Genomic DNA, 12,079 nt, shown 5'->3' on the forward strand with positions numbered 1-12,079 from the left:
TGCATGTAACATCAAAACAGTGGCGAGCACAGGCATAAAGTAAGCAAACAGGTGACTTCATTGGTACTTGAGGAATTTACAGTGTCTCAATCTGAGTAAAAACACCACTTGGTTTAATCTAGATTTTTAGCAGCGTGGCTTAAAAAAAACTTGTGTGTTTACATAAAAAATAAATACGAGAAGATTTATTATTCTATTAAAATTAAGTAATTATTCTTCAAATCAGTGAAAAATATGATCTCAGCCCTCATGCTTAGAAATATTTGGGAGATAAGAGAATAGAACAAGTAAACAGGCCATCTCAAGCAGACATAGATCATTGATACGGTATTTATTTTGTACAGCTTATTAGCAGTTCTTTATCCAAAAGCATTATTCAGCACCTAGTTGTGGCACTCTTGGGAACGAGGCTCATAAAGTGAAGAGGACCCAGTTTCTGCTCTTTAATAATTCTCACTTCTGAGAGGGATACATCACAAATAACATCAGAATTTTTCAGAGATAACTGACTACTCTATGGAAACCAAGCCAGTTGACACTCATGGGGATTAATGGAGGGATATTGTGGTAATCAGTGAAAAAGAAATAAGGATCTGGATCATGATAATGAGGTGGGTAAAGAGGAGCAGATGTGATGTATTTGAGAAAGATTCTAGAGGATGTCCTGGCTATGGAATATGAGAGACAAGTTTCATTTAGATGAGTCCTACGCTCCGTCTTGGTTTAAATAGAAGGACTATGATAATGTCCATTGAAATTTAAGAACAAATTTAAAGAAAGATGCTATATGTTTGTTTATGGGAGCTGTTAAAAACTGTCCTGGAGTGCTCGCTTCGGCAGCACATATACTAAAATTGGAACGATACAGAGAAGATTAGCATGGCCCCTGCGCAAGGATGACACGCAAATTCATGAAGCGTTCCATATTTTTCAGACACTAGAAAGGCAATATGTCAATCAATGGAAGGGTAACTGATGTGATACAGCAATCTGTATACGGGGTAAAGTTGGGAGTTCATAACCCGCTTGAATCAAACTGTGAAATATGATGTATTAAGAACTGTGTAAGGTTTTGAACGACCAACAATAAAAAAAAAAAAAAAAAAACAAACCTGTCCTGGAGCTCAGGGAGGAAATGTCATCCATCTGTAGAGTGGTAGTTGAAGCCATGAGATGGACAGTATTACCCACGAGGGCCAACTTGGAAGACTGTCAGTGAACACAGAGGTAACAGGTAAGGATCATTTTGTTAAGGAGGAAACACTGTGAGGTTTATTTGAGAAGGAAAGGGCAGACATGGGTGGGGACAGGTATTTGCGTAGAGGGGTTCCAAGTGTGTTGGAAAAAGGAGCCTTTTGATTAAGTACCTATACTTAATCTAAATTTGAGTGGACTATGCTTTAGTGTATTTATAAATGGTGGATTCAGTTTCTGAAATTAAACTTTTTTTTAGGGGGGAGGGTACTGGGGATTGGACTCAGGGGCACTCTACTACTGAAACACATCCTCAGCCTATTTTGTATTTTATTTAGAGACAGGGTCTCACTGAATTGCTTAACACCTCGCTTTTGCTGAGGCTGGCTTTGAACTTGTGATCCTCCTGCCTCAGCCTCCCAAACCACTGGGATTAAAGGCGTGCACCACCATGCCCAGCTGAAATTAAACTTTTTATTTGCAATTTTCAAAAAAAAATGATGATGATGATGATGATGATGATGATGATGAAAAAGGCTTGAATAGGAAAAGGAGGACCACTTCCTCTACCTTGGAGGGAGGGTGGTAAGAAATGGATGTATTCAGGGAGAGCTCACTAGGAAATGGAAGGCTTTTGAGAATGAGAATATGATCTGCTGAAAGTAAAATTGTGGAGGGAAAATGAAACTGGAGGAGGGATGGGACCAATCACTAGGGAAACCAGAAATGGGCAAAAGACCATTTCTCGGTGACCAGAGACAAGTTAAAAGATTAGCAGAGTGCTACTAAATGCCCAAGGAACATAGGGAGCCATCTGTTTCCAGTAGTGTCAGTCTGCACATTTGTCACAGCATGAAATGCTATGCAGTTGTTTTACTGCCCTATTTTACAGATGAAGGAAATAAGTGTATCCCAGTTTTGACAAGTTCTAGAACTTTATAAAGAAACATAAGCTATATTTATTGACACTCTGCCATTATACCTAAATAAATGTTTTTATTTTTCTATTAAATCATGTATTTTAAGGGGAAAACAATGGAATCATTTTTAAACTTTTAGGATATGTTCTTCTTTAAAAGTACTTTAAGTGGCCTAGCATGTGTTAGGACTGGGTTCAATGCTCAACACTGGAAGAAAAGAAAGAAAGAAAACCACTTAAATGTATTAATTAGTTAGCTCCTTGAATATTCATGATTTTTATTCCTAAAACCTCTAAGTAAGGATTTAATTAAGTACCAAATGTTAAATTTGTCCAAAAATTTAACATTTAACATTTGTTTAAATATTTAACATTTTAGTTTTGGTGGTTGTTTTTTTTTTTTTTTTTCGCCTTTCCAATAAAACTTATTAGTTCTTCTCCTAGTTCACCATAACTTTATCTAGGGCACTTAGCTGGTCAGAATCTCAGTTTATTAAAATCAGACAAGTGGTCTAGAAAAATCAGGTTTTCTTAACTTCCACCTTCTACCCTTCCTAAATTGTGCCAGAATTTTGTACAATACAGTACTGAATGTTTTCCCCTTTGACCACCAGAGGGCACTTTGGAGCCTGCCATCTATTGCAGTGGTAGTCACAAGTAACAGATATCACTCTTTTTTTTTAGTATTTATACTGTATTTTATTTCACTGTATTTTTTCAGCATTTCATTTTAATTTGTCCATTTATCTTTGCCATAGAATGTTCACATAAATTCAGCACATGAATTGACATTAAAATCATAATTTATTTTAATAAACTTCTGTATCCTTTGTATAATAGCATCAAGTCTGTTTATCATTTTTATGATAGGCTTGCTCATTGATTTAGTTATTTTAACATCTTTAATATTTATTTCAGGATAGCATTCACTTTGTTGCTGATAGTATAATAAGAAAATCATTGAAACGAAGGATGCTGTCTGAGACCAATATACAGAAATAACAGGCAGTTTTTCCCTCGATTAATGAAAATTTCCTATAGTTAATTCATCAGAAGTTTGTTGCCCTCAGGCTTATTATGCTCTCTGCACTTGCTATAGTGTAGACTTTTGTAGCAGAGGTGTCTGAGGCAGAAGGTACACCACCCTTCTTCCCATTGTGTTCCCACTCATGTTGTGTCTGATAGGACAAATCAGAAATTCATCCCTTGCTGTTTTTGTGTTCTACTACAGCATTAATAACCAGGCCTAGGGACTCACCTTTTAAAGAACTGAATATGAAAGAAATTCTTCAGAAAGTGAACACTGAAGTCTATCTTCTATTAGTGTGAAAGGATCGAGGTCGTTTAGTGTTCAAATATTGTAAAAATAGTAAAATAAAATAAGTATAACCTTTTTCTATAATTAAGCACTAAATAAAACTACTGTGCTAAAACTTTCCTGTTTTACTAATAGGAACAACATGCCAGAATTCCATAAATTAAAAACAAAGTTGGTAAAGAAGAAAGGATCACGGGCATATGCGTGCCAGTGTAGCTGGAGAACTGTTGAAGAACTGACCAACCTGCAGACAGATCATCAGCTTCGCTGGGTTTGTGGTAAACATTGAGACTACAGCCTTTGACATTCTGACAAATGCCTCTATTAGGGCAGCCTCCAGCCATCATCATGTTTACGTAAAGGCACATATTGTATTATGCCATTTGGAAAAAGACAGTGAATTTCATTTAACTATGTAAATTTTTGAAGATCGAATGGACTAGGGAAGAGACTGTAACACTTTAAGAATTAATCCTTTTTGATGATAGATGTTTCACTAAGTAAGATAACAGATATCCAGATTCTTTGCTCACCTATCTCCTGTTTAATGATAGCATTTCATACTAACATGTAGCCTTTCATTAGCAACCACTGCATTGACAGCTCAGACACTTGGTGTAAACATTCCTTACTTAGAGCATTTAAGGGGATAGAGTTTACCAGGGCACAGAGTCACTGTAGCATTGGTTATGGCACTTCCTCCAGTCACTTCTGTTGTTGTCAAAAGATCATAACTTAGACATCTCAAAAACTAGATGATAAGCAGCTAACAGAAGGGCAGTCAACACTGCCTTATACCTCAGCAGCTCAAAGCAGCATATGCACAATAATGACAAGTATGTGTCACCAGTTTTAACTTATTTCTCCTCCTTTTCTTCATTTAGAATTTAAAAGTTACTTAGCAAATATCCATTTATATATATAAAGAATTTTTTTTCAATGTACATAAAATCACAAAAATCCTGATATAGGTAGATCATTATTGGATTTTCAAGTACTCTAGCCTTTAATGCCTATGATTCTGTCAATTGAGCAAGTAAGATGATTTTTTCAGGCGAGTACATGAAAAGGGAAATAAAGCAGGTATCATGTTGGGCTCCCCCTTGATATCACTGAGCAACATGTTTAGAAAATCATTTACCTCAAAGTTTCCAGTTCCCAGCACCCTTGAGAGATTCCAAGGGCCCTGCAATCTGCCAAAAACTCTATACCACAAGTGTATACAACTTGGTTCAAATGTGTAACACAGAACACACTGAAAGGGAGTAATTTTTAGCAAAGTTATGATTTCTTTGTCTTATGCTGACTCCATTCCAGCCACTCCTCAAAAGCAAGGAATATCTATCTATTCATTAAAAGCCTTTTGCTAGCCATGACACATTTGTGTATTTATAAAACTTATATAAGTCTAGCATTGAAATAAAACAAATCTCCTCGTGACCAATGCTCATATTTTTGTATCAAGGACATATCAAGGACATGTTTATAGATTTTATCTTTCAATAAAATTTTTTACTCCCCAAAACTATTTGTCTTTGTAATTGTGTCAGAAATATAATAGGATTTAGATTGAATTCATCTATTCCAAAAAATTGCAAAACAACAAGATTCATATTCAAAATCTCATGGGATTTGTCATATTAATCATAAGGGTGATGACTTCTATTGATTCCAATAAGCAAATTTACTAAATCATCAATTTAAAAAATATTTTAACTTATTTTCATTTAGATGGATGAAAATGTCCCTTTCACTTTTTCTTTTTCATTGTAACTATCCTGAAACTTGGACACATTACCTGTGTTTGGCATCCCATAACATAATAATCATAATATAATTCTGTAATGTCAGAAATTTCTCTATGAGTTTCCATTTTTATTGGGAGTTTATAAGCCTTTTAGTATTATACTATTTTAATCTAAAATGTAGAAAGAATATTACATTTATATATAATTACCTATTGACATTTAAGCTAAAATGCATCTACTTTAGTGTCAATATATAAGAAAAGCGTAGTTTCTAGATAACTATAATCTTAAAACGTAAACTCTATAAAAGTTTTAAGATATTCCTATTTTCCCACCTTTAGCAAGTATCTGTTGTAAAGCCAGGTAACTACTTTCTTTGAACTGTAGTATAGTCTCAGACCTCCTGCTGCCTAAAAATGAGTAAATAAATAGCTTTATTCTGTATTTGTTACTTTCTATTTTTTAATATTCACATGGGTATTATTTGAAATAACTTTGGTATTTTTTAATGTCAACAAGTTTCCAGCTATCCAGTTGAACAATTTATTTACATTAGGTAGGCAGTTGCTGCAATTTTTTTTATTAAAACAAATAACCAATATTGAGATATAATAGATACACTATAAAAAATGTTTTACAATTTGTTGGTTTTAGTATATTCACTAAAATAATTGCAGCCATAATCATTATTTAATTTTTGAACCTATTTTGGGACTCTTTTTTACTGTTTTTGTCCAGAAGCTCTAGAACAATGCCAAGTCTCTTATTTTTTTTTTAATTTATTTATTTGTTCTAATTGCTTATACCTGACAGCAGAATGCTCTTTGATTAATTGTACACAAATGGACCAGTTTTTTACTTCTCTGGTTGTACTCAAAGTAGGGTCACATCGTTTGTGCAATCATACATGTATTAAGGGTAATGATGTCTATCTCATTCCACCATCTTTCTTTCCCCCCTACCCCATGCCCCTTCCTTTGCGCCCTTTGCCCCATCCAAAGTTCCTCCACTCATCCCATGCCCCACCCTGCAATTATTTTTAACAAGGATAAGGAATAAACACGTGAATTTTCAGACTGTTGATCCATTCATTACACTGGCATTTCCTAGTATATTTGAATCTATCCATACTCAACAATACAACAGTTTTTTTTCCAATGTGTACAAAATTTATGAAGTGATAAAAACCTGGTGGAAAAAACTGAGAATGATGCCAACAACATCAAAAAATAAACCTAGAACAACTCAAGTCCCATGAACAGTGGAATGGGTGAGAAAACTGGGTGACATACACTCTCACAGCAGCAAATGTGCATGCTGCAAATTTAAGAAAGAGTGGGTGTGTACTTGTACATGTGTGTACATGGGTTCATAAAAAAGTATGGTTAGTCAAAGGTACAGGTCCTAAGTTCAAGAACAGAGTAGGTTGATGTGATACATATCCAGATGTCAAGAAACTTAGAATCCTTCTTTTCTTGGCCCAAAGGTAGTAGCAACCTGTGAATCAGTATCACTTTCCCTACTTTTCTTACTGACCTAATATTTTTCAATATGAAAAAAAGAAAAGTCTTTGTTTCCAAAGTACTATGATGAAGTTCTGCAATAAATATTGATTTTTGTTTCTCAGCTATTAAGGTTTTGTTTTTTTTTGTTTAGTACTGGGGATTGAAACCAGGGCCTTGCACATAGTAGGCAAGAAGTCTAACACAAGCTAAATCCCCAGCCACAGCCACCCTTTTTTTTTTTTTTTTTGTAAGAAAGGATCTTCTCACTCAGTAGCCCAGGCATCAACATTCTACCCTCCTGCCTCAGCCTCATAAGTAGTTGGGATTACAGGCTTGCACTATCATGCCCATCAGGTTTTAGGTTTTAACAAAATCTTTTATCAGATGACATTCTATTCCCAGTAATAAGCTCTGTGTGTTTAAAATAGTTCTGAAGCAATGAAAAAGTTCAAAATACACAATATCTTTAAAGGGTTTACTTCATATTATTTTGGGTTTATGAAACAATTTTGTGCTTTATTTTAATAATTAAATTTGTCTTTCTTCAAATGTCTTAAAATAATGGATGACAATATGAAGTTAAGCTCATTGGCAGAAATGCAAAACAAATACCGCTCTTCCTACTATATTTGTGTTGGAAAATATAATTATTTTTCTAAAAATTTGATGTTTATATATATTTATAATGTAATAAATATTACAGAATCACACACACACAAACAAAAAAAAAACCTCTTTGGGATTCAAAATAATTCTTAAGAGCCTAAAAAGATATTGAAACTAAGAAGGCTGAGAATTATCATACACAATCCTGATTGTCCTCCTACTCACACCACACCCCTGCTTAAAAAGGTGTGATTTCTCCCCCTTCCTTCTGCCTTCACACTTTCTATTTCTCATATAATATCTTTTCTTGTGGTTATTTGTGTGCTTCTGTATTGTCTTAGACATTAGACCTCAAACTCTTTAAAGACTCTCTGTGCCATGGGGAAACTGAGACAATCATGCCACTAGCTTCCTGGGGCACTGTAAGCCACTGTGTCTTTGGGTTCATCTGCAAAACAAGAATTGGATTTAATGACATACAAATTGTTATATCATGTAGTCATTTGGTAATATTTTTTCTGATTATATAGATCTTTCAAATACTGTCACATTTCATTATAAAAAGTATAAAAAAAAATCACTTGTTACTATCACCACTAGTCTCATTAGGAAAGAATTTACTTATTGGGGAAGCTGTCATGCTCACTGTGGTAGATAGAAGTTTTCCAAAATTCTTATTTTGGCTTCTGTCATTTATTTATTGGAAAGTGAATCACTTTATTAAAATGATATGAATACTGTTCCTCTAAAAAAAAACACTTTGATGGGGTGAGGATATAGTTCAATGGTAGAGCACTTGCCTAGCATGTGCAAGGCCCTGGGTTCTATCCCCAGCACCTTCAAAGAAAAATTTAAATTTTAAAAATACCTCCATGAGCCCAGCATTGTGTGAGCCACATCTTGGAAGATGTGGTATGTGTAGTGGGGAAGAGACTAGAATCAGAGATTAGAGAGACAGGGGTTTCTAAATGACACCAGTTGTGTGCTCTCAGTGCTTTCAGTGAGGGGAGAAAAGCAGGGAAGCACTTGCTCTTGAGATGAGCAGGGAGTTCTCGCAGTCACAAGTCAGTGCCTCCTTACAGGGGACAGGCATGTAAGTCAGGTAGAAAGAAGTCATTTCTTCCTCCTTGTAGATGATTCTTAAGTTGTCCTCATGAAGGCTAGAGAGTTAATAAGGAACCAGGAGCATTTTTTAAAAAGTAAAAGAGCCAGTGGTGTATGCCTGAATCCCAGTAATTCTGGAGGCTGAGGCACATTTAAGGCCAGCCTGAGCAACTTAATGAGACCCAGTCTCAAAAAAATAAAAAGGAAAGGGGATGTGGTAGCTCAGTGGTAGAGAGCCCCTGGGTTCAATCCCTAGCTAGTACAAAACTAAAATTAAAATAATAATAATAATAAACAGCATCATACTGCTTTGTGTGTTTCAGGAAATAGATTTGTCTTGATTTTCACATTGAATGTGAACAAATAAAATGGTAAGAGCCAAACCTACACTAGTGAGATAAGTAGGATTGAATTAAGAACGAAACCTGTCCCATTTAGTCCCACAGATACAAACTGGACTAATTAGAAGAAGCAGTTGAGAGAACAAGATAACACACACATTTTTCACGTGACACATATTCCATGTATGGCACTCTTATTTAGGAAGACTGTTGAACTCAGGAATGTCATCCCACTCCGAGAATGAAAGGGAGTTATTCCTAAGAAGCTCTGTTCAGTCAAGGCAGGGTCAGGGCATGAGGAGTTCACTTACCATGAGATGGACCTTCCAGAAGGCGTAGTAAGCAGAGTTGTTCAGAAGGCGGCAGTTGGGGAAGGTGGGAGAAGCAGGAGATGGGAAGAACAGAGCAGTATTGAGAGGAAAGCCTGGATGGAACTTATATTTCAACCAAAAAGATGACAGGGATCAAAGCCATGGGGGGATTGACCTGCTCAAAGATTTAACTAAAACTGGTCTCTACTAGAAAGAAGAGGGTTTTGTGGGTATGACATAGGCTCAGACTCAGTCTACTAGAATATAGTTTGTTGAGGCCGGTGGGAGGGGTAGGGGTGGAGGTTGCTTTTTGTGTTGTTTTTCCTGGTAGATTGGTTTTATTTTGCATCTAGGCCAATGGACTGCATCCTTTGCTCTCAATTGTGAATAGAATTGATTTCAATAGGATCTAAATTGTTAAGAGACTGTATATAGTTCATCTCTGGCTACAGAAGTACACAGCATCCAAGAGAAAAAAAAAATGGCCTGAATATAGTCACTGTCTAAGACAGGCAATGAGTACATGATCGTGGGGCCTAAGGACTCTTTCTTATGAAGGATTTATTCATCAGAACAAATTAGTATCGAAGGACTGAGAGGATTGCAAGTCCAGACAAAGAGGGATGGAAATACTGAGGGCCCAAATATCAGTTTTACTGGAAATCAAAATCAGAGGAGAGGCAAGAAAGAGGGACCCGTGCAATAGTTTGGTATTATTCTTACTTACTCATAAAGAAACGAAGGCACAAGGAACTCGACCAAAGTCATGCAAGTTGTAAATAGCAGTACAGCATTCAAACCTAGATCCATCCAGTTCCGCATCTGTGTATAAAAGGAAGAAATTGCTCTCTGTGAGATGAGCTGGAGCAGAACCTCAGTCGAGGACCATGTGGCTTTTTCCCAGGTATGGCCCTGCACAGTCCTGGTGGGCTTATAATAGGTGCATACCCTGGACCTCAAGAATACACAATCCAAGTTTGCTATAAAAATATTCTCAGATATTCTGTGTGGTTTTGTTTAGAGGAACCAAGATATAGTGCTCACGAACTCAGCTTCAAATGGGCTCCCAGTGCTCAGGAACAGGAGGAGAAGCAGCCCAAGTGCTGTGCAGCAGAGTTCTGAACCACTGGTCAAGTCTGCCATGGGCTCAGGAATGGGGAATGAGAGCTTGCCCTGAATGTGACAACTGTGGAATAGGCTTGCAGTCTATGTTCTTGTCCAACTCAGTTCTCAGCCCTATCTTAGATGGGATCAGCAGAAGAGCCTTTACAAGTACCAGTATCCAGGCTCCATTCTCAGAAAAGTCTGATCAACTTGTCTGCAGTGAGGCCTGACATCAATACCATTTAAAACTCTCCCATTCTAGTGTGCACCCGAGGGAGAAACCCACTAACAGCAATAGGACCTTGGGTGTGTCTCTTTCCTCTTTGGGCTGTAGTATCCTCACCTATAAACAAAACATATATTTTTTCCTCTTATAACCTGTATCAAACCATGAGCTAATACTAGGTGATTTTATGTTATTTTTGTTTCAATACAAATTCACCTGCAGTCTTTATTTACCAGCATAAATATATGCACAGGGAAGAGCCTCAATCAAGGTATACAGACCATCCTGGATTGTGTTGTTTTCACTTAATGGTGATTTTAATATCCTAAGATTAAGCTTTCATGAATCTCTTGTCATTATGTAATCTATCTAATTAATGATTCCATTTAGGGTTCAATGTGTATTTTCTTCAGCATTTTCCTAGAAAGAATGGTGTTAATGTGAAGTTTTGAATCCCATAATAAATAGAGATGGAGAAGAATGGACCAGTATTCACCTTACATGGAAAAGAATAGAACCTCCAAACTGGACAATGCAAACCTCTCTCCAATAGAAGCATCATTTCAGAGCGAGTGGCCCTGAGACAGCGAGTAGTTGATACCATCTTCCATGGAAAACAGCAGCTTTTAATAACAATATTATGTAGAAAGATGAACTCTGCAAAGTAAATGGGAAACGATTTTAAGTCAATAGAGAACATTTACATAACTTAGAAGCCAATGTAAATTCTTATATTCAAGATTTTCTTTTTAATTTAACATCCACAAGGTGTGTTGGGAAAATTGAAAGATTGGTTTGCAAAGAACGTAATGCTTTATTTTTTACATTTTTCTTGAAGACTGGGGGATTAAACAAGATTTTTCCCAGTGTGTTGAGGCACAGCCTATCATAAATGCCTTCAGCCTTAGCTGGAAGCATTAGAAATGACTCAGTCAGCCCTGGAAAGACCCAGAAAATGTCTTTCAAGCCTCTTCCCTCTGGCCTTGGTTTCCCTGTGCAGCTGTGTGTTGAAAACCACTTGGACCTGTTTCCACGAGATTTTATGGAGGAGTTTTAGGTATTTAATTTAGGTATGAGCACAATTTTTTTCTGAAATATCCCAGATCCAGTGATAACCCAAGGGGATGAGCAGGAGCGGATTTACCTGACACATAAACACCCCTGTAAAGGCACAGATGATGTGAATCCTCATGAGGCACAGTGTTGTGTCCACAAAAGAGCTCCATGCTACTTCTTGCCTTCGCCCCATGAGTCAGCTGTCTCTCACCCTCCAGAAGCTACTACATTAAATGAGGTGAGAAGCACCAGCTTGGATTTGAATCCTGGCTCTTCAATTTACTGGGCAGGTGATATTCTACAGGTCATTTATCCTCCTAAGCCTCTCCCACCTGCCTGAGCAACAGAATGCTCACCTCACAGCAAGAAACTCTGGGAGGAAGTGAGTAGAGTAAGCCATGTAAAGCATTTATCACATAGTAATTGCTTAGTGTGAATTATTTGCTAAGAGTTCTGATTAGCATAAAATGCACACCTTAAAGACAATGTTCTGCCATGATTCTAAATCTAAATAGTCTTCCTGTTTTGTCTTACACATCTTATAGTCCCACCAAGCTTCATCTTACAGGAGACCCAATGTGACCCTTTTAAAGTGGGCCTTCAAAGCACAGGTGCATTTCACTTCAAGGTTCACCTGTGTTGTGCCA

General features: G+C 36.7%; 1 protein-coding gene, 1 long non-coding RNA gene and 1 other non-coding gene across 3 annotated transcripts in view; 2 read left to right on the plus strand and 1 right to left on the minus strand.

Annotated features, from left to right (window-relative positions):
• Cfap418 (cilia and flagella associated protein 418) overlaps nucleotides 1-4,956 on the plus strand; it is a 22,035-nt gene extending 17,079 nt beyond the window's left edge. The window contains exon 6 of the mRNA XM_005328672.5: nucleotides 3,567-4,956. Coding sequence (XP_005328729.1) covers nucleotides 3,567-3,720 — 154 coding nt within the window. The 3' untranslated portion in view covers nucleotides 3,721-4,956. The remainder of the gene's footprint in view (nucleotides 1-3,566) is intronic.
• Nucleotides 825-931, plus strand: LOC120883860 (U6 spliceosomal RNA). Its single transcript, XR_005726039.1, has one exon. It is a non-coding gene; the product is annotated as a U6 spliceosomal RNA (small nuclear RNA).
• Nucleotides 3,564-11,028, minus strand: LOC120892718 (uncharacterized). Its single transcript, XR_005737486.2, has 3 exons — nucleotides 10,873-11,028; nucleotides 9,774-9,868; nucleotides 3,564-9,058 (listed from the first exon to the last, which is right to left on the minus strand). It is a non-coding gene; the product is annotated as an uncharacterized LOC120892718 (long non-coding RNA).
• Between the last annotated feature and the right edge of the window lie 1,051 nt (nucleotides 11,029-12,079).

Source organism: Ictidomys tridecemlineatus, chromosome 7 (genome assembly GCF_052094955.1).
Source record: "Ictidomys tridecemlineatus isolate mIctTri1 chromosome 7, mIctTri1.hap1, whole genome shotgun sequence".
In the NCBI taxonomy this organism is placed as follows: domain Eukaryota; kingdom Metazoa; phylum Chordata; class Mammalia; order Rodentia; family Sciuridae; genus Ictidomys; species Ictidomys tridecemlineatus.